The sequence below is a fragment of the Dermacentor silvarum genome, chromosome 9 (assembly GCF_013339745.2).
Source record: "Dermacentor silvarum isolate Dsil-2018 chromosome 9, BIME_Dsil_1.4, whole genome shotgun sequence".
Classification (NCBI taxonomy): Eukaryota; Metazoa; Arthropoda; class Arachnida; order Ixodida; family Ixodidae; genus Dermacentor; species Dermacentor silvarum.
The window spans coordinates 55,964,263-55,986,522 of NC_051162.1; the positions used below are offsets into that span (position 1 = coordinate 55,964,263).

Sequence of the window (22,260 nt, forward strand, 5' to 3'; positions counted from 1 at the left end):
AAAGCAAGACTGCAAAGCGTAACAAAGATGAAGACAAACTGACTGAAAGCAAGGCTTCGAAACGGAAGCTGAAAACTCTTCTAGCATAATCATTTTTCTGAAGGATTCTTCTGCCTGCATGCATTATTATGTGTCATGAATAAATATGTGTCAAAAGGAAATTTATAGCTGTGCATTGTTATAAATTTCATGTGCTCGGCTGTGAAGAGCCTGGTGAATTATTTAAGCCTACGTTTTTTAAGCATCCTGAAAATATCCGGCAGTACAATTATTTTCTATATCATCAAAGTCGCAAGTAAAAAAAAAAAGATGTCGTCAAAACTGCATGTTGGAATGAAAAACCTTGGAAGGTATCAGGTTAAGCCAGCTTTTCGGCTGATCTCACTGCGATGACGTCAAGGAGCCTTGTACAGGCCTTCTCTAGTTCTAGGTGGTGTTGGCTTGGCTTGCCTCGCCTCTGATCAGTTTCGGCATCCGGATGAGAAGTCGTGCTTGGTGCGTTCCGCCTAGGAGCAGTCTGCGTTTGAGCAACGGCGCCGCGAACTCGCTCGGGAAAGGGCTCGTCGTCGACGTGTCGATTCCAGCGTGAGGGCTTCCGAAGCCCAGGCGAAACGTCAGCGTCGTCTTGCCCTCCGGGAACGCCCCAACGGTCGTGCACGCCTCAGCAACGTTAGCGCCAACTTCCCCGGTGCGACGGCCAGTGCACGTATTAGGCACAGAACTTTGCTACCTTGGCGATGGGAGGCATGCTACAGAGCCTGCCATGCACGAAATTATCAAAAATTCCCGAGCTGATATACCGCGGCGGCATGCATTCACCAGCAGGGCCTGACGTTTTGTTCTACTCGAAACCGATAAGCGCGGCATGGAGGGACCTTCTGACCGGTGATTCTTCAGCACTGCCTAGGCGGCCCGTCAGGCCCATACGTGCGACAGTAGAGTGGAAGACAACTGGCCCCGTCATACTGCCACAAAATTGACACGCATGGGCTGCTCAATTAAAGGAAAACTGAGACATCCACCCAAATGTAGCAATTTGCTACAATGGAAACCCAACCGGGTTCCTCGAAAGAAAGCCTCGCAATTGAAGAAAAATTCGTCCTGGTCCGGGACTCGAACCCGGGACCACCGCCTTTTCGGGGCAGCCACTCTTGCCTCATCAAACACTTGCCTTAATTGCTTCGAGTTGTCGACAAATTCGACTTCGCCCTGCCATCTGCTAGCTGCCTGGTTAGCTCAGATGGTAGAGCGGCTGCCCCGGAAAGGCGGTGGTCCCGGGTTCGAGTCCCGGACCCAGACGAATTTTTCTTCAACTGCGAGGCTTTCTTTCGAGGAACCCGGTTGGGTTTCCATTGTAGCAAATTGCTACATTTGGGTGGATGTCTCAGTTTCCCTTTAATTACTTATCTCCACCTAGCGGATTTCCGCTGAACTATAACATCAAAGCATGGGCTGCTCGCACGTACAGGGATAGAATGACTCTAGACACGTGCGGAGCGTTTGGCTGAAAAATGCCACGAACGCAAACGGACACACCGTCACGCTCTGCTCATTCTGCGGTAAAAAAAGTTGAATAACGTATGTGGGGTGTGGTAATGTCTCGCATAACGTAGACAGTCATCGGGTTGTGGCGGGTACATTAAACTTCCTTGATTGGCACTAACAAATATGTGAACTCTTCCTTGGGTTTATTATGTGACTGCAGGTTCTGTTCGACGAGAACCGAAGAGCTCGCACGGTGTTGTTCCGGTACCGGCGACTGCAGCGCGCTGTCAGAGCCAGGCAGGAGATCATCTTGTCGGCCGGTTCCATCGGCAGTGCACAACTTCTGATGCTCTCTGGAGTCGGCCCCCGTCTTCACCTTGAATCACTCGGTGTAAGTGAGCTTTCTTTTGGTACATTCGATTGGTCGCTCTCTAGTGCTGTAGAGCGCTCTCGTGGGGTGGATGCACGTTCGGGTGGTCGAAACTAAGTGCTCGGAACACGTTCATCGGGTGCACTCAGAGTGCTGCTCTCCATCTCAGAGGGCTCGGAGGGGCTGTCGCCTTCGAGCAGGAGCGCAGCCGAGATGCGATAGAATTTAGGTCACGTGGTTTTTTTCGAATGCTCAGGGAGCAGCTGAAGGTTGGACTGTTGCGTGCTTTTTCTTGCCCCAAAGCTGAGAGGCCTATCGGCGTAAATCGTATCAGAGCCAGGTAAGAACCAGACGAATGCACCTTTTGACTCATCTAGCGGAACGCTGCAACAAAGGTTGCTTCGCGAAACTACTGCTCTATGTTTGAACTCCACCGTTTTCTTGTTGAGGATCACGATAGACCACAAAGCATCAATGACGAAGAAAACCGCTGCAAGAGAAACAAACATTTCCTCGTAGTTTTGGAGCGTAGCGTGAAATTTAGCACATTGTTTCATGATTCTAGTGAACGCAAACGTGAGCTAAACACATGAACGAATTGGCGATTTTAGAGTGCAAGAGGTGTGACAATTTAATAGATATTTGCTAAAAGGGAATTTTTATTGTCTTCCTGAGTGCGTACAATTCTTGCGTTACCCCCCTTAAGTACTTGATTTCTAAATAATAATATACGAGCTCCATTAAGTATGGTGGTTGTGGATGATAGGACTCGCAGAAATGAGACTGCTGCGAGTGTGAATTGGTCAAAATGCAACAAATGTTTATGTAAACACACTACTTACGCACTAAGGTAGCCAAGGTGGTGGAAGTGAGCAACGCTGGGTCCATCGTCCTTTTCCAATACTTCATGGAAGCGCTTTTGGGCAGCCCCGAACTCAACGACCAAACCCTGGCCGTCCAGAGTGCCCGCGATCGGGCCGCCAAGCTCGGCTTGGCGGTCCCTACGTGGGACTAGCCGGGTGACGCGGGGTCTCCCCTGCGTCTTCTCTGGACCTAAATAAAGTTATTTCACTCACTCACTTCATGGAAGCGACTCCTGACCTTCTTCGTAACATATGACCTCGTCGCCGGGCAGAGCACCGTCTCGTCGCTCATTATTCACACACCGAAAAGTATGGTGTCAGCCAGGAGACATGAACGTCAATGCGTTTTATGGAAAAAGTTGATGCACTGTCCAGCAGCACAATTTTATACTCAGTCACGTCGGTAACCTGCTGCAAAGCGTTCGAAGGTCCCGTAAAGTGGGTGTAGGTTATTCAGAAAGGCAGACACGACGACAGGAAGTCTATAGAAGGGCGAGAGGGACCCGGGAGAGAAGTGGGTGTATCGTTGGCAGCGGCCGTATTGGCGCTTACTGACAGAACATGCGCACACGCTCCATGAGTCGCGCATGTGCAATTCGGTGATTCTTCTACACTGTAACTCGTTGTGAGGGCCGATGTAGCAACGACGCAAGCGACCGAGCGAGTGAGTGTCATGACCTTACGATGTTCTACTAGTTTCTGCGTCATGACATCACGACCCCTACACGTCCTGGGACACGAAAACTATACTGCCCATAGAAAAGTCCCCATGGTAAATATTATTCAGGCTGCTCTCGCGAGTATTTCTTCTAAGGATTCGATGTCTAGGGCCTTCATTTAACGGGGGAAAATTGAAAGTCGAAGATATCATGTCTGTATTCTTTGAAGTCAGTCAAAGCCACTTGTTCTGCATGCTTTCCGAGGACGGCGCACTTAGCCATGATTTATTTTCTTTTTACAGATTCCGGTGACCAGCGACATTCCCGTCGGTGAGAACCTGCAGGATCACATAGGTGGCGCGGGCATCAGCTTCATGATCAACGACTCTGTGTCCGTTGTGAGGAAGAGATTCAACCCGAAGACGGCCTTCGACTACTTCATCAAAGGACAAGGTAACGCATCAGTTGTAGGGAAGGAACTACCTTCTGTTCTTATCAGAAGCATCTATGTTGCCCAAACTAATTGGTCACAGTTGAACGAAATTAGAGCAAAAATAGCCATGCAAGAGATGGAAGACGAAGCGAGCACTAGTCTTTCATTATTTTTTGTCTCAATTATCTTAAGGAGTAATACCGGAGCACTGTTACATTTTTTTATACAATGTCCATAAGGAGACCGCATTAGGATACGTTTGTGAACTGCCTGTGAAGATATCGTATTTCGTTATCACCATCATGATTTCTCGGCAGCCTATCAATGACCAGTAAAGAATATTCCAATAATCCGCAGCTTGATGCCAACTTCGGGATGTGTAAAGCTTATCGGCATCCGGCGTACTCTTACCAGCAAGCGCGGTGCTGCATGACAGCACACTTTTGTGAGGCATGTAGAATGTTTATATATATATATATATATATATATATATACATTGTTTTTGCACAATGTATTTCTGACGTTTCGACCAGCGTTGATCAACGTTCAAATATAAACAAAGTGCCCCGACTATCATGCACCACATCGCTGTACAGAACCAGGGTAATGTTGTTTGCCGTCGCTATGAGATACTCAGAATATTTTTTTTGCATTCCGCCTAATTACATATTCATTCTTAATTCAGAAACTTCTCAAATATTATAATTAGATGAAAAGTCTCAATGAGAAAATTATAGAGCAACTTATACCGATATGTTGCTCCCGATACAGCTTTCTGTTGCTCAATACGTGCTACAAAAAGTGTTTTTCCGGGCGTGAAAGAAGCCCGCGATTACACTCAAAATTTCCGCGCGAGTGGCCGCCCGAGGCACATTGCGTCGTAGACAATGAGCGTCGTAGACAGCTACCTACACGAAGTATCTTCGGTATCCTTCGGGAACGTGAACACTATAGGGCTGCTGAGGAGGCAGCCATCGCACTGGCCATTGCAGGTCACTGAAAATTAAGGTAGTGCATCATAGTCGTTCCGGACTTCGCCGACGGCAGAAATCTGCTTTGGAGTGTCCATATAATTGCTATCGCAATAAAATTCAAGGGGCACGTACTTATCCCTACGTGGATGAATGCGGAAGCGTTGCGACCACCGCGCGATGCCTATATGCTCTTTCAGCACAGCTCTTTCAGAAGCCATGCTCTTTCATATGCCTATGATGGTTATTGTAGATTGTCACATTCCTAGTGGCATATACCTGGCTACCCAAGTTGGCGTCAAATACGTTCATTGAAGAGCGACACCTACCCAGTCCCGCATCTGCTGAGACTCATGGCGGCGTGAAAGAGGTGGTGGGTGTGAGTGCCTTAATTAACTCTACTTTAGTTAACTTCTCCTTAGTTAACTTAGCCTGAATTAACACCACACACCGTGGATTCGATTCCTACCATAAGTCGAGGGTTCGTAGGCTTTTCGGACATCGTGGTCACGCCGACATCTACGCCAGATTTTCCTCCTCTTGAGCCATATAATGTTTTCGCGTCAATAAGTGCAGTGGACGCAACGTTAGTGCTCTGCGCAATCGGCTCAGTGGTGGAGCCAGGCCACCGTTCTGCCTTCCATTGCTGGCATGATCAATGTCTGCATTGACAGCAGGGATTTGTACACCCCCCCGCCCCCCCCCCCCAAAAAAAAATAATTATCCGCACCAACCCCCCCTCCCCCTCCTCCCTTTCAGACAGGTACTCATCCTGGAAAAAAATTACGCTGAACCCATACTCTGTGGTAATCGCTTAGAGAAATATTTAACCTTTGTGGCGGTGGGTGCTCTACGTGGCCCTAATTTTGAGGCCCAATTTTGATGTTCAGCGCGCACACGACAGTGCTATATTGCGACCTGCAGGGAGCAGAGAATCCTTGAGGTCGCGGTAAACGCTTGCGCGTGAATGAGATGCGAGATGCATGTGTGGTCTTTCTGTTTTTCCATTTTTAAGTCAACGTACTCGTATGCACAATACGGACAGTACGAGCACTACCCCTGTGCTTAGCCGTAAAATTCTCAATGGAGCACATTGCTCTCGTTATCGCTAAGCCGCGAACGACTAGACTGGGGAATGAGTAGAATTTACAGATCGTATCCTGGAGAGCTGGCTTCACAGCAAGCACTGCTAATGCTTGCGTGCGAGGTCGAGAGAAAAAGAATGTTCCCTTAGTTGTCATCAGCTGCCATGAAGATACTGCTTCTTCCCGTAGGAATTGCTGCCGTTGAAAAAAAAAAAAAGCTTTTTCACTATGAACAGGCTCTTAACATCAGATAGATGTCACATGACGCCGGCCCATGTCGGCGTGCTGATGAAAATTTCTACCGAAGCTCCAAGTATCCCCAATATTAGAAACGCAACAGACGGAGAAAAGGAGGAATATTTGCAATTTGTGGACCAAGCCTACATGAAAACAAAATATTAACTTCAAATTCGAAGATATGCAATGAAAATTGATATTAACGTTTAGAATTCATTTAATATCTCATTCTTACATAAGAAAACCCTATTTCAGTATTCTTCCCTTTTCTACCCACTGTCTCCCGATTCATGGCCAATCCCCCGTAGTGGGTGGTGCTATACATATATGCACCAAACCAAACCAAACCTATATGATGTGAACCAAGAAACCACGTCTGCCATTGTAGATACGTGCGGGGTGACACGGTGCAATTGTGTAGTTTGAGTAGTCCCAGCTTTTTTTTATTATTATTTTGTGAATGTGGCAGCCACGGTAGGCCTAGTAGTTTCTTTGGGCATTGTATGATACCGGATTGTAGGGGACATGATGCGCATATAACTTTTTAAACGCGAATCATTTCTTGGCGATCAAATACCACTTTGAGAGTATCTACTATCCGCCTAAGTCTTGGTGCTCTCATGGTCGTTACGTTAACTTGCTATGCACCAAAATTGGCATAGTATGACAAGAGTGTATGACGAACATAAATGATAGGTAATGACATGCGTGTGATGTATGTCATAAAGCAGCCGCCTACGTCTTGGTGGTCTCATGGTAGTTTCGTTAACTTGGTAGGCTCCCCGCACACTGCTTCGCATAACATCGATTCCCATAGGGCTTGGGATCTGCCGGCTTTTTTTCTTAGTCTGATGAATGAAAGAAAACGACGCCGATGACGAAGAAGTGTGCACGCGCTCTTTCGCGAGTGGACTACGCATGTGAGTGATCTCGCCAAATCAGCGATGGCCCAGTGGTATTCTGAAGATGCGTCGTGCCCCGATTGGGCCACGTATGGCGAGCACTTGATGAAATGCTTCGTCACGCGCCTATAAAAAAAAATAGTCAGCGGGAGACGCAAGACAGCAGGCCAACGTGTCGGACGCCGACAATCAAGGCTCCAAGGAACGCGGCCGTCCCTGGAGCTGCCGCCCGACCGTTGCCCTTGGCCAAGGCGTTCGCCAGCTCGAGTAATGCAGCTCGGAGCGTGGCGTGGCCTGCTGTGATACCACTTGCCGCGAGCATAGCGGATCGCGGGCGAGGCGTCTCCTCGGCCAGCTGTTCGGCGGAGCATCGTTTGTGGCCTGGCTAATGGCCACATTTGCGCCGAGCACTGCGGCTCGAGCGCAAGCTTCCGCTGGGCAGGCTGACCGTTCCTGCAGCGTACATTGCGGCTCGGATGCAGGCTGGCTGCTGAGCGGTCGTCTCCAGTTCGTCAAGAGCCATCTCCTCACCGTCCAACATCCACGCGTGTCCGACGTCGTCACGTCATCGCCCCTCACTCCTGCAACCTGTCCACCGCAACCTGTCCACGTACTGTGAGCTGCTACATCTTTCGAACTGTGGGATTTTTTGGACTCCCACCAGCTTTAGCTCTTTTAACGTGTTATGTGTGTAAGGTGCGTAACGTTCTGTCCGGGTGTACTTTGCCTTTTGTCATAAATGTAGTTTGCATTTTGCACCCCGAGTCAGACTGGCTTTTCCTGCGTCCTTTTTACTCATCGCGCGGCACGACAAACGAGTGTGACGAACGTCCCTTTCGTAAATTTTCTTTTACATTTCTGGCGTCCGCGACAGGACTAAGCTCTGTACCATCAAGAGTTTCACCTTGTTTATGTGTCGTGGCTGAGGAATGGACCCGGAAAAGTTAGTTTCACTTAGTGAGGAGCTTAGCATGCCTCTTGAGGAATTTCTGAATTGGTTTGAGAAAGAGATAAGCTACGGCAAATCTCAACTAGCTGAGGATAGAGAAGCTCTGCGTTCATTTGAGCATGCTAAAGATGTCGCGCGAGAGCTGCAGGCCCGTGAAGAAAGGTTAAATAAAACTGAGTATTCAGTGCGTGAGCTCCGGCTGCGATTGTTACAGCAGCATTCGGGCATGCTTGCTTCGGAAGAGCTAGGTAAGGCCGGAGTAGTGGAGGCGAACGAGGAGGACGCGGTGCTCGAAAAACTGCCGACAGTTGTGCTGGTCAATTGCGGTATCAGCCGTTGTGACGTCGTCAACCAAGCGGGACTTGAAAATTTAAAATCCGAGCTAGACAGGTGTAGTGACGTGGATGGCTGCTGGGGAAATTTTGAGAATGTGCAGTATAAGGAGAGTTCGCGTCGGTAACTGTGTACAACGCCTGCCGTGAAAACGTTATCAAGTCAAACGGTCTTGATAAAGTTAGTCTCGATGAAGACTTGCGGAAGACATCTACTGCCAAAATCCTAAGTAAGATGATATTCAAAGCGGATTGTCATCAAGCTCTCTACCACGAATGGGAGCGTAGTAAATGCTGCGCTGATAGCCTTAATGGCGAATGTTCTGGTTGGTGCTGGTTCGATCATCATACAGAACAAAAGGATGGCTTAGAGCCAAGAATCGCGCCTCTGAACTTATGGTATGTGGCACAAGGTAACACCTCAGAAGGAGTGGTTACAAAAAAGTTTGTGAGCTTGTGTGTAGACTCTGGCAAATGTCTACAGCCATACAGAAATGAGGCCAGCGAGTCCGGGAAAAGCTTGCTTACAGGTGGGGCGCAGGATGCTATAGGGTTGTGTCCCGAACGCGAGGATGTCAAATCAGATCATTGTTTTTATCAGGGTTATGGCCAAACAGAGTTTGTACAAAAACAAATTGGGAGCATCAACGGGCTTCGGAAAGAAATTTCGGAATCGCCCCAAGCCTGTTTTCAATGTAGAAGGGAGATCTGTGATCAGCAGCGTAGTGAGAAAGTAAGGGCAGTAGAAACCACTCAGAGTAGGAACGCAGAATGCGCTCGGCGCAAGAAGCGGTTCGCGGGAAAAGGTTGTTCCATGTCTGAAAATTTGGCACGCCTGCTTGTGCTACCAAGCACTATAAGAAGCTTGGTCTCAGGTGAATTTCTTGCACTGCGTCTAAGAAAGCATGTCCGGTTTAAAAATGTTATATGTAGAGAGAGTGCCGGTAGAAACTGGCACCGCAGCCGCTGTAGAAAAAAAAGGGTTCTTTTATTTCTACAGTGTGTTCCACTGTTTCATCGATGGTGTTCAGTGTTAGAGGAGGTAGCGATGAGTGATCCTCTGTTATTGGTACTAAGTTCGGTTGCATATTTTTTTTAGTGTCTCGCTGTGTGCGGGATAGCCTATATTGTGTGCAACCTGTTCGTAGACTGATGTATTGTGTTCAGGGCTTCGGAAAGAAATGTCGGAATCGCCCCAAGCCTGTTTGCACAAAATACAGCCCTTGTAAATTGCGGCTTAGACATTCGTAACGCCAATGATAATGAGCCTAGCGAGCGTGAAAGGGGTTGTGACATTTGGTGTGCTTCATTTTATAGTTTTTTTTTCATTTTGTTTCCATGCTTAACTTTGTACTGTTGTGACAGTGTTTAGTTGTTAGAATGTTACTTTGGGAACAATTAACCACGTTGTGTACTTGTGTGGTTAGGACTCAGTCTTCTTTCGCATGAGTGATTGGGTGTATCGGACGTATATTGAGTGTCATTTTTCATTACTGTGTTGCGGTGTTTAGAAAAAAGTTGTTTTTACTGAAACAACTTTCTTGTGTGGGGGGTGATTGTGATGAATGAAAGAAAACGACGCCGACGACGAAGTGTGCACGCGCTCTTTCGCGAGTGGACCACGCATGGTAGTGATCTCGCCAAATCTGCGATGGCCCAGTGGTATTCTGAAGATGCGTCGTGCCACGATTGGGCCACGTATGGCGAGCACTTGATGAAATGCTTCGTGGCGAGACACGCACCTATATAAAAAAATAGTCAGCGGGAGACGCAAGACAGCAGGCCAACGTGTCGGACGCCGACAATCAAGGCTCCAAGGAACGCGGCCGTCCCTGGAGCTGCCGCCCGACCGTTGCCCTTGGCCAAGGCGTTCGCCAGCTCGAGTAATGCAGCTCGGAGCGTGGCGTGGCCTGCTGTGATACCACTTGCCGCGAGCATAGCGGATCGCGGGCGAGGCGTCTCCTCGGCCAGCTGTTCGGCGGAGCATCGTTTGTGGCCTGGCTAATGGCCACATTTGCGCCGAGCACTGCGGCTCGAGCGCAAGCTTCCGCTGGGCAGGCTGACCGTTCCTGCAGCGTACATTGCGGCTCGGATGCAGGCTGGCTGCTGAGCGGTCGTCTCCAGTTCGTCAAGAGCCATCTCCTCACCGTCCAACATCCACGCGTGTCCGACGTCGTCATGTCATCGCCCCTCACTACTGCAACCTGTCCACCGCAACCTGTCCACGTACTGTGAGCTGCTACATCTTTCGAACTGTGGGTTTTTTTGGACTCCCACCAGCTTTAGCTCTTTTAGCGTGTTATGTGTGTAAGGTGCGTAACGTTCTGTCCGGGTGTACTTTGCCTTTTGTCATAAATGTAGTTTGCATTTTGCACCCCGAGTCAGACTGGCTTTTCCTGCGTCCTTTTTACTCATCGCGCGGCACGACAAACGAGTGTGACGAACGTCCCTTTCGTAAATTTTCTTTTACACTTAGCTATATTTGAATTGTATTGTTTAACGTATGTGGCTTGTGCGTGCCTATTGTGCTTGGTATCTTTTTTTTTTCTCGTGCAAAGTGAAATTGTACTTAGTTTTTAAAACGTCTGCACTTTGTTCTTTCAATAAGACTAGTAGATTAAGAACTTGCTTCACTTTGTTCTGCATATAAAAAAAGAATAAACTTCGTGCAATCAAATGAAAACTCCGAATGCTGTCCCTTATGTTCTTGCAATTTTGAAATGTGGTGACAGAATGCCATGGGTGTTTAAATATAGTACTGAATTTATAATCGCGAAAAACTAACCACACATTTCAGATTTCTATACAGCGCTCGTTCGTGCCAGCCTGTCACCACCTTCGTTGTAGTATTGTTTGCGCAACATCAGCTCTACATGCACCAACAAGGCCGAACTGCCTTGCAAGATGTGGTTTACTATGCTTGCTTGAAAGGGTAATTAGTGTACTTCTGCTAATTCACAGCTTTTCCGTCACCATTTGTTGAAAAAACAAAGAGTTAAGGTTTAATAAATAACACAACGTGGCAACAAGAGCGCTAGCCCCTTGAACCTCTTACCACCCCCCCCTCCCCCCCCAAGCCTTTCGCTCAAAAAAAGATAAGCAATACTTCGTATCTACACCTCCCTAAAGTCGAAATTCTGGATAAACCCCTGATTGACAGTATGCGCAAGTAAGCGTTCCTACTGAGCTGCTATGTGTATGCGCTGCTTTGAGTGGAACGAACAATAAACGAGAAGCTCAAGTTATATAAGGATACCTTCGGCTGAGCAACGCTGGCACCGTGGCTGTGCAGCAGAAACTACGCCAAACACCGGCCGAGTTTCACGTTTCACTACAGGCCTGACGAACGCGCGAGCCACCAAACGCGAGTTTGCCCTCCGCGAGAGACATGACGAATTCGAAGTTCAGCAGACGACTGTTTATTAGAGAGGCCACTCATCACTTGCTCGCCGTGAATCTCAGCAACTTGAGCCAGGTCAAGCATTTTATTGATGACGAGTGTTTGGATTGTGAAGTGACGAATGATTCTCGCCATGCGAATGGTTCGTGAGGTGCTAAGATGAAGTACTGGATGAGGACTGCGCTGTCAGCACCTTGCAAGTACTCCGACTTAGCCTGAAGTGCCTTCGAAGCCGAAAATGAACAAAGCAAACGAAAGTGACAGCATCAAACGCGCAAGCCGATGCTGCAGTTTTATACCTCATCATCGTAGTACGCGGCGATATCGGTGATGAAAGATTGTTCACCTTCGGCGGCTGCTGTCGTCGGTGTTGATGCCTAGTGGCGATGATCAATCACGTTGTTTTCGCTGAATGAATCTTAGCAGCAAAAGTAGTTTTGTTCGAGACACGCACAGACACGGCTTCCACCGTAACCACCTGCTACAAAATGGCGCCTGAACTGAACGGGCTGCTATTCATCGTCTGCTGGCACGCGCTGCTCTACGGAATCGCACCGTTCTGCACCGTCGATCTCCGCAGTAGCACGGTAGTGCGCAGTCGTGTCGTGTTCGCCCCAGCCGAACGTGCGGCACCGTGCGATTGCACCGAAAACGGCGCCAGTGCCCTCGGTCGAAGGTGCGGTAATATTTCACTGGTCATACTGACGAAAGCCGACGGCTTCCCGTCAACCTCTTCTCGTACATCATCGACATTGCCCACAGCAATGCTCAATGACATTAAAAAAAAAACCTCAACAGAGTGCTTTTATGACAACAATTAAAACGAACACCAGACCACGAAAGCTTATGAAAATAAGACGTTTCGGCTCCCCCATGGGAGCCTTGTTCACAATAAAGCTTAAGGCGAAATTGTCCGGTTATCTTAGCTTTAAGATGTGACGTAAAGAACGTGCGTGCACGTGGGGAAATTCCGTCATTGCCGTCATTGCCGTCAAGCTCGATGGTCTAGATTGTCAAATGTATGTGACAAACAACACGCGTATGACGTAAGACAGAAGAACGTATTTTCAAATGCTTTGGCCGAACACGCGGAAGAGACTCGTCATGAAATCGACTGGGACAACGCAAAAGTAATGGAAAAAGAAAAGAACTGCACTTCTCGGCTTTTGCTTGAATCCCTGACAATCTAGACCATGGTGTACGCACTTAATCGCAATGACGGCAACTTTCCCCACGTGTATGCATGGTGGTTACGTCAGATCTTAAAGCAAACATAACCGGACCATTTCCGCCTTCAACTTTATTGTGAAGAAGGCTCCTGTGCGGGAGTCGAAACGTCTTATCTTTATAAACTTTCGTGGGCGGTGTCCGTTTTAATTGTCATGTGTGTTCCCGACGAGACGGGTTTCCGTCCAGTTCTGGACTATAGTGCTTTTATGTAGGGGTACTCATATCCATCAGTGTATGTAACAACCGCAGTTTTATATTAGGTTATGCTGACAGCCACGCCCGCTTAAATGGTTTAGGTAATTTCATTTGGTTTCCCGATGGCACCGTTTTCATTAAAACTTTCTTGGCCACTATGCGAGGGGGGATGCAAAAGTAACAACAGTTTTTTATACATTGCGTATTTTTTCGGACATTCCCAAACTTTACAAACTTTTACGGTACTCTCTTTGAAACGCTGTGAGTCATCTCGCCACATTGTCTATTGTTTAACTCCTTAACCGTTTCGGACGAGCACAGCTCGTCTTTGCCGAGCTGTTCCAAAACCGTTTTGGACGAGTGTAGCTCGTCCGCTCGAGATAACATCTCCATTCGAGCGTTTTGAACGAGACACGCTCGTTTGCGGGCTAGTCGGTGTGTCGCTTCGCAGATGGAAGCACTGGGCAGGTAATTTCTGTTTTTATTGTGATAGCAATTATATGGACACTTCAACCGGATTTCTGCCGTCGGCGTCGCCGTCGCCGTGAGGTGCCGTATAGATAAAATCTTCACCGCGCGCCGTATGCCCGAGCGGAAGCGTGCGGGGACGCGCGCTATCACGGAGAGCGAACGCACTCAATCTGCCACGCGCAAGCAACGAAGCGGGAAGCGAGCGCCGGAGGGAGCGGGGGGGGGGGGGGGGGGGGCACTTCTACTGTGCCAACAACCGCTCTCGTCGCTCGACCGCACGGTCTCTATCTCTCCCACGCGCAAGCAAGGAAACGGGAAGCCAGCGCCGGAGGGAGCGGGAAGGGGGGGGGGCGCACTTTTCCTCTGCCAGCAACCGCGCTCGTCGCTCGCCGCACCGTCTCTTATCTCCACACGGCTCTGACCTTTATGCACTGGCCGCTCAGTTTCCGTTGAAGCGATAGACCGCACGTACCTTCGCCCGCTGCTTGCTGCCAGCGTTTTGACAGTCGTTGTCTGCAGTCATTCAGTGTGATCTATTCATGTTTGTTTGTGCGCGCTCACACCACGCTTGTTCATTCACTTAGTAATAGTCGGGCCACATTTTCCAACGCACGCTACACATGTAATGCTGCCCGGATCGGCAGTGCAGCGCTACAGGTGTGTCCCTTCGCACGCGCGCTGCCCACGGGAAGCGCTTCTCATCAACACCACCGTTTCACACGCGCCTTCTCGTGGTCATCGAGTCTCTAGAGCTTCATGTCGGTCTACTTACGCCGCAGCACACCTGCTTACTTAATCAGCTCATGTTTACTACAATTCATATTGCTACCAAAGCCGCTCACCTTACATCGTATGACATTGCTGTGTTGCTATCGCATTCATTGCTTCGCCCTTAGGGCGAAACTGTGACATTTTTTTTTTCAACCACTGTTTCACACTTCTTTGGGGGGAAACTCGTGTTTAAAAATTGGCGTTGGGTGGAGGCGACGCATGTGTTTCTGGTCCATCGTCGCGGAAAAGAAGCATTTCGCCGTCCGTACGGCTCTTTGGACGATAATGATTCAGAAACCAAAGTTTACTTTATTTCTGGAAGCGAAACAATTGTGATGACTTCGAAATTAGCAGTTGATCAGATGAACAAGACTGCTCAGAAGACACTATTTGCGAGTACGCATCATTGGCGGCACATCGATGTGAAGGACATCGCCACGATGGCTCCTGGGTTTCCGTTTTTTGGCGTCCCTGGTAAGGCGTTAAATATACCATCGCCTGTTGACTTGTTAAAACTTTCCGAACAGCGCTCTTGCTCTGTTTTTTATTGTTCATTACCAGCAGGTAGCTGGCCTCTTTCTCTTTTATCATGAGCAATAATAAACTTCAATATGCTAATTTGACTTAGTATGAGCTTTAATGTTTTTTCAGCACCGAAAACTTGCTTTTTAGAAGGAAAATGTTCAATATAATTTTTTTAAATAAGCAGTTTTGGCACAGAAATTGTCACAATAATGAAACGGCTAAGGGGTTAAAACAATAAAGTTGTGGCAATGGTCAAATTTATTGTTGCATCGGATGAAAGTAAAACAATCGCACGCATCGCCTTTAGATGCACAGTATTTACTTAGCCGCTTTACACAGATATCGATATAAGCGTTGGATCTGAGGCGCTCTAATGTAAAGCTATTCCATTTCCGCGAAGAGCCCTCCACGATTTTTTCACATTTTTTTTTCCGGCCAGCCCCACTTCGCTTGTCTGTCACGCGACTCCAGGAAAACCGCGAAAGCTCCTCATGTAATATGACGTGCACACATTGATTATGCATGATCAGACCGAACAAAAGGAACATATTTTCCCAATTCTGCGCCTTTTTCATCATCAGCCATCCGCAATTGGTCAAAAGTTTTCAGGCTGCGCCTACTTCGCATGTTTGACCCGCGACATCGCTAAACAGCTAAAACTCACTGCGTGACTTGGCGTTTTTTAGCCACATCTGGCCCTTGCGCCAATAAACTCCAATAATCATCATCACCGCGTGAAAATGACTGTACGCATTAAAGATGCATTAATATGTCGAACAAAACTGATTATTTTTTCGGAATAGCAGATGACTGCCCTCTTCCGAAATAATAGGCGATGGCTGCCTGCTGATCGCTCTGGCACTTGTTAGTCGGAGCTGCCGGAGAGAATGGATTTATTTGCGTATAATAACGAATATTTTGCTTGGCAGTACAACGGTTGTCGAGCCCTTTCACCACGCAAATTACGTCGCTGTGCCAAAGCTTCTTCGCTGAGCCTCCGTTTTAGCTGCAGTTTTACCAGGCCGTTGCACGCCGCCACGATTTTCTACCAGGCGCGAAAAGCTAAGCAAGAAGAAGCGGGCCAATCGCAGACGCTGGCACCACCCTCCTCATCAGGTTATATACTTTCACTTCGCTAGTCCGACCCCACCAAAACCCTCTCCATCTCTGCATGTTCGTCGCCTCTGGTCAGCCAGCAAATTAGATAAGAAAAACCTGTCAACTAATGTAATGCTTATCGCTTTAAAAGCAAACAGAAGTGACTCCCTGTAAGCAAGGAGCGCGTTTCATTGGTCTACTCAAACAACGCTGCGAGTCACCGCCTGATGCTTGCGTCTGTGGTTACGTAAATTTGACGTAATGAAATTGAAATAAAACAAATTGGAATAGTTTTATGTTATAGTGCCACTGGATAAGTTATTTTTCTTTTCCAGGCTCGCCCTCCTTTATTCGCATGCAGTTCGTATGTTTGTGCACTGCACCACATGCAAGCTATGCCAAATTGAGAACACCAAATGAAATGGATTCACAGTGTAAGAGGTCCACGCAGCGATATCACGATGACGAATGTGATGTATGATGGTTATCGAAGGAAGAATTGTGATGACATGTGTATGCATCCATACATAACTACATTTAAGGATTCTGTACCTCCTTTGCCATTGTAGGACTTACCCGGCCATTCTGGAGGGTTGGCCAAGAATGGACAGATGCCCAGTGGCACATACCAATTAGCCAAATTAAAGAAAATCAAGCAAATCAGAGAATTCATCGAATAATTTGCAGTATTTCATTAGCACGCTTAGTATGTTTTCGAGATGCCTCTGTGCCAACATTATAAGTATGTTGAAGTTTTTCGTAAGAAATTGTTTTTTGTTATGTAGAACAGAAGTTCGCTTACTGGCACTGCTTAATTTCTCGGTCAGCCTACAGGGTTGACATTAGCCCGTTCATTGGTACATGCATCCGGTGCGCATATAACCTACTCATCATCATCATCGGCCTACTTTTGTGTGCATTGCAGGGCGAAGGCCTCTTCCTACCATCTCCCATTACCCTTGTCTTGCGCTAGCTGATTACAACTTGCGGCAGCAAATTTCCTCATGTCATCATCCCATCTAATTTTCTGCTGTCCTGGACTGCGCCTGGCAGCTGTGCTTGTGTAACCAAAAATATATCCACTGATCTACCGACTGGCTCAGCAGCAGACAGCAGCAAACCGGGCAGGGTAACCAAGGAAAGCTTTAAAAAATGGGCGAAAAACTACATGAACTGCATGTACAGCTTGCTGTTTTGCTGATTCAGATAAGCTAGAGCTTGTCAATTATGCCAGAGTCTTGAAGGGATGAGAAAAAGAAAGAAATTTACCGCTTACTCCGGTGGCAAATTTCAACGACTTTCGAGCTTACTCTATCCTCCAGTATAGATTGCCTTCGTCTGCTGCAGGTCCCCTGACTGTACCCGGAGGCGTGGAGGGCATCGGTTTCGTCCGCACCAAGTACAACGCTCAGCACTCTGACTGGCCTGACGTCGAAGTGCACTTCGTGTCGAGCACTCCAGCCGCCGACGGAGGTCGCACCATTCGTCGCGTCATGGGCATGACAGACGAAGTGCGTGGATTGCCGTTCGTCTGTTGTTGTGCAGTATCGATTCGGTGTGTCGTTCCCCGTAATATAGAAGCTTCTTCTACTAAACACTTTACCTCGACTCAAGAGAGTAGATGGCACCCTTCCACAGAAGCGATCACTGCACTTTACTGACACTCCGCAGCAATTATAAAGAAGCGCAGCGTCTTCAGTCGAGGAGGCACTGCGCTCAATTCCGTGGAGGGGAGGAAGAGTTTCGAAAAAAGAATGCTCCAATGATATCCATTGCTCCACCATTGTTGATCACTTAAAACCTCTCTCTTCCCGTAATCATTTGTCTGGTAGGGAGGTTTAGACAGCTTGATCGAGAATATATTGACGCATCTGAACTTCGTCAATCTGGGTTTCAGCGCTTCTTACTTGTTATTCTTCTTGCTGTAATCCAACTTCTTGCTTTCACCCCTGTCACCCCGAGCTTGATTACGCTTTTCTCTGCGCCTAAGAGCAGCGGTCCGACTATCCACAATAAGTGTAGAGTATCGGATTGTCCTGCACTGCAGATAAACCAAGGAAGCTGCTCGACGACAAGGTTACAAATTAGGTGAACGCGCTCCTAGGTCGGCAACGAAAAAAGAAACCACGAGGACGTGTTCATTCAAGTCACTGCACAAAGCTTATAACACCGTACTTGTAACGCTTTTCCATCTATTCCTCATAAAAGATAAGCCTGGAGGGCGCATACACTTTGTGCACTATGCCGAAACGCTACAGTTTATTACTTTTAGCGATGTAGAAATGTTTAGAATTTGATCGAGCACAAATGCCTGTAGTCGCAACGAGCTGATCATTTTTCCTATTTGTTCATTCAAATTCGCGTCACTTAGTGTCATTTGCAGATCGTCGTGGCATAAATTAACGTTGAAAATTTTATGCTGGTGTTTCTTTTGAACGGTTGGTCACAGGTGGGATTCCGTTCAGCGGCGATCGCATTTTGATCGCGAAAGAATGCAGAAAAGGCTTGACTATCGTGTCTTAGTGGTTGTTGAATAACCCTTGATTGATTGTTTGATTAACTGATTGATTGAAATTTGTCAAAATTAATTTACAGTCCTCCACTATTACGTCCTTAATAACTCAGTTTGCAATTTCAAGACGTTGGGCCTGGTAATTTGATGTTAATTTTGAGATCAGATAGCGATGTTTGATGGGGGCGAGACCTTGATAAGATTTTGGGCGCGAAATGGCATCCGCGTAAACGAAGAATGGAGCGGGAATAGGCAATGTTTATAGCTTCAAGAACGGTACGTTCTCTTCTCCTGCTGTCTTGCGCAGCTCTTCGACCGTGTGTACCGGCCGTACCTGAACATGGACGGGTTCACTATGTACCCGGTGCTGCTGCGGCCAAAGTCCCGAGGCTGGATCCGGCTACGATCCACCAATCCGGACGACTACCCGCTCATCAATCCCGGATACCTGACACGCATTGAAGACGTACGCACTCTTGTGGAAGGTACGTGACCCCGAGGGAACCGTGAGCCCTGAAATACGCGGAAGCGCTATCATCAATTAAGGATGTCCGTATCTTACCGAGTGGCGTTCGTCTTTTTTTCGTCTTATCAGAAGCCAGAAAAATCACCTATAACAGATAAATACTACATTTCTACTAGAGCTTCATTATTTGTTTAGACGCACATACCAGAAATTTTAATGCATAATTGATTAGTGAACAAAATGCACTAATCATTTTTTAACCTGTTACTTTTGGGCGTATATTGTAATTCAGGAAGTGGAGTTGGTGAATTCGCAATGAATAACTCTTTTCCGGCTCAAAATCAACTTGCAGCGTAGTGAAAACTACAAGGCCTTATAAATGACCGGTACGTGCTCGTTCCTCGTGCAGAACACTACGCAACAGAATATAGTTTTATGCATCGGCGTCGGCTATATTGCAAAGACATGAGTTTTGTGATGTCAAGCGCTACGGAAATGTCTGCATATACAGACATTTATGTGCATTACTAAACTTATGTGTTTGCAATGTATATATTTATGTAGCGCTTGACATTACTAGACCTGTGTCTCTGCCATACAGCCGACGCCAAAGTGCAAAGCTACATTCTATGCGTACTTGATGGTGCGCGCGGAGATTTCATTATACTGCAATTTGCTACTTAATAACATACAATTTTAACTACATCAAGAGAAATTTTAATGCACACACTCTCGCGACTTGAAACATTATATATGGCACAATGCTATTGCCGTGGTTACAATACAAATGTACATATGTACAGTACTCTTTGCGCATTTGAACTTTCGTACTAATACACACTATACAATCGAGGTAGCGCTCGCTCAATTATGCAATATCTATTTACACAGAATCTAGTTAGAGTTGGCGTAATTATACAATTTCTATTTACACACAATGATCTTTGCGTCCCCGTTGGTTTCCTACTTATGTGTTGCGAGTGTTTGTACTTGTGAGCTCAAATGGCTTCCCACATTTTCTTACGGATGGTCAGGAGCGAAAGGATTAATAAGGAATAATCGGGATGCCCACTTTGTTTTCCTTTATAATCCAAACCTTTGTGTGCCATTTCCTCAGGAATCTATCCAGTCCATTCCCTTTAAGTTCCTTGGTTAGTATTTCTCTCACCAGTATTCTCGTTGTGTTTAATACCGGATAAACTGCTATCTGAGGTTTCCGCTTGACTTGTGCAAGTCCTCTTCTTTTCCAGAGATTGTACATGATTAATATGGTTAGCAATTTCTCAAAAGGAGTTTTTCTTTTGTCTGCTTTGAATAACTTGGTTTTGAAGTGAGTGGAGGCTGCTTTCCACACTGCTTTGGCTGGCGTCCACTCCGTAAATGCGTGATTTTGTGTTTTAGGTGCTTGACGGTTGGGGAATCGCTCCGTAGGTGCGACACCAAATCGTGCTAATCTTGTCCTTGTCGGAAGGAGACCCCACCTTTTTTCCCATTCAAAATATTTCACCTCGCTTGGCAAATGCATTTTTTTCTCCAAAATTTCCATTTTTCCACGGCACTTTTGCTTAATTCGTCCGGTTCAAGTTCCTTGAGTGCCATTGCAGCACGGTCTTCCGCATGCTTTATTTCCGTAAGCGTGATATCTGGGTATAGCTCTTCAATTGCTCGATTAGGGTTAACAACGTCCTTTTAAAGCTGTAGTGGTACTTCGGCTTTTGGCCCTTGCCATATGTCCGCGGTCACATAGCGGTCAAGCGTACTAACCCAGTACCTTAACACAGGTCTTCCCGCAAAATGAGTTGCATTTTCCGCTGTAACAGCAGTTTTTGCTGCTAACGTTCGTGCCACCAGTGATATATTTGTTATACCCAGACCGCCTCTTGTGGATGGAAGTCGCATGTATTTCTTTGCTACTGGTGCCGGCGTATTCCCCCAAACGTAAAACCCTATAATGGTGGTCAGTTTGTTTGCTACTAGACGAGGCATTCCAGCAACTCTGGCTACGTGACAAACACAGCTTTGTTTTAATCACTTCTGCCTTTTCCAGTTGACTTAACTGTAAGTATATGGGTTTTTAAATTAAATGAGCAGCTTTTTGGCAGGGGTGTTTCCCAGCTTTCGGGTGAAACGTCCCTCAGTTGAAACTATACTCCGAAGACTTTAAACTGCGTCTACAAATGATATGTCTACTAGTGTTTCTTCTCAGAACTTGCGGAAGCGAAGGGCTTGCTCTTTTTTTATTGTTTCGCGCACCAGATGTAGTTGCATATTCTTAAAAAATATGTAGAAATGCTTTATATGCTGTACTCACCTCTTAAACAAGTAGATATATTATCTGCAAAAGCAGAAATTTTCATTTCTAGTTTCTTGGAAGGAGAAAGCCTCTGACATTTTTGTAGTCTTCTACTCTCCTTAGGAGGGCATCCAGGGTCATGACTAAGAGTCCCGGTGAACGCGCGCATCCTTGTCGTACTTCTTTAGAGACTGCAAAGTTATTTGTGACTGTCTTGTTAATCAGGATTTCGCTTGTAGTGCTCTGGTATAGTGAATTCATGATTTCAATGAAGTGTTGCGGGAAGCCGAACTGCTTCATTGTCTCATATACAGGGTGTCCCAGCTATCACGCAGCACGATTTAAAAAAAAGGAGGAAAGGCTTTACGCGAAGCAAACCTAGTGCGTATTGCTTCCAGCACAGTGGAGTAGCCGCGAGTAATTGTTTCGTTACTGAGATTTAATTAGGTAATTGTAATTAATTATCTAACTCGAGAAGTACTATCCTAATTATCAAAGTGTCAATGAGAAGATTGTAGAGCAACATGAAAAACTCCCGATACATCTTTCTGTTGCTGAATACCTGCTACATAAACGTGTTTTTCCGAGCTTGAAAGAAGCCGATCTCCGTCATCTCGACGCATGAGGTCACGTGTTGGGCCACCACTGCTGGCTACATGGGGCGTTCGCTTGGCAAGGCTGGCTGCGTGACGTAATTATCCCTCCTATATTTTTCCTTCCTCCGTGCTTTTCGATCGCTATCCTCCATCTTCGAGCGCTCTGAGGCGCTCCAAGCACTGTCGTCGGAGCAGTCGTCGAGATTGAGAGGTTTACAGCAACGTAGTCAGCAGAACACAGCGTCGGCGCTGTTGGCGGCGGTACACCGTAACCTAGGCAACGTAGGCCACTGCATGCTGGCGTCTCCACGAACGCTCGTCCCGCTGGCGCGTCCACCGGTCTTCCCGGCAGCGCCGGGACCTATGGATAGGCCAAATATCGAAGTTGGCAGTAGTCACGTGGTTTTGCATATGCCA

At 47.0% G+C, this 22,260-nt stretch overlaps 1 protein-coding gene across 1 annotated transcript in view; it reads left to right on the top strand.

Moving 5' to 3' along the window:
- Window positions 1–22,260, top strand: part of LOC119465258 (glucose dehydrogenase [FAD, quinone]-like) — a 61,357-nt gene that overhangs the window by 33,442 nt on the left and 5,655 nt on the right. Inside the window, exons 6-9 of the mRNA XM_037726055.2 lie at window positions 1,706–1,876; window positions 3,680–3,830; window positions 17,324–17,487; window positions 18,796–18,973. Coding sequence (XP_037581983.1) covers window positions 1,706–1,876; window positions 3,680–3,830; window positions 17,324–17,487; window positions 18,796–18,973 — 664 coding nt within the window. The remainder of the gene's footprint in view (window positions 1–1,705; window positions 1,877–3,679; window positions 3,831–17,323; window positions 17,488–18,795; window positions 18,974–22,260) is intronic.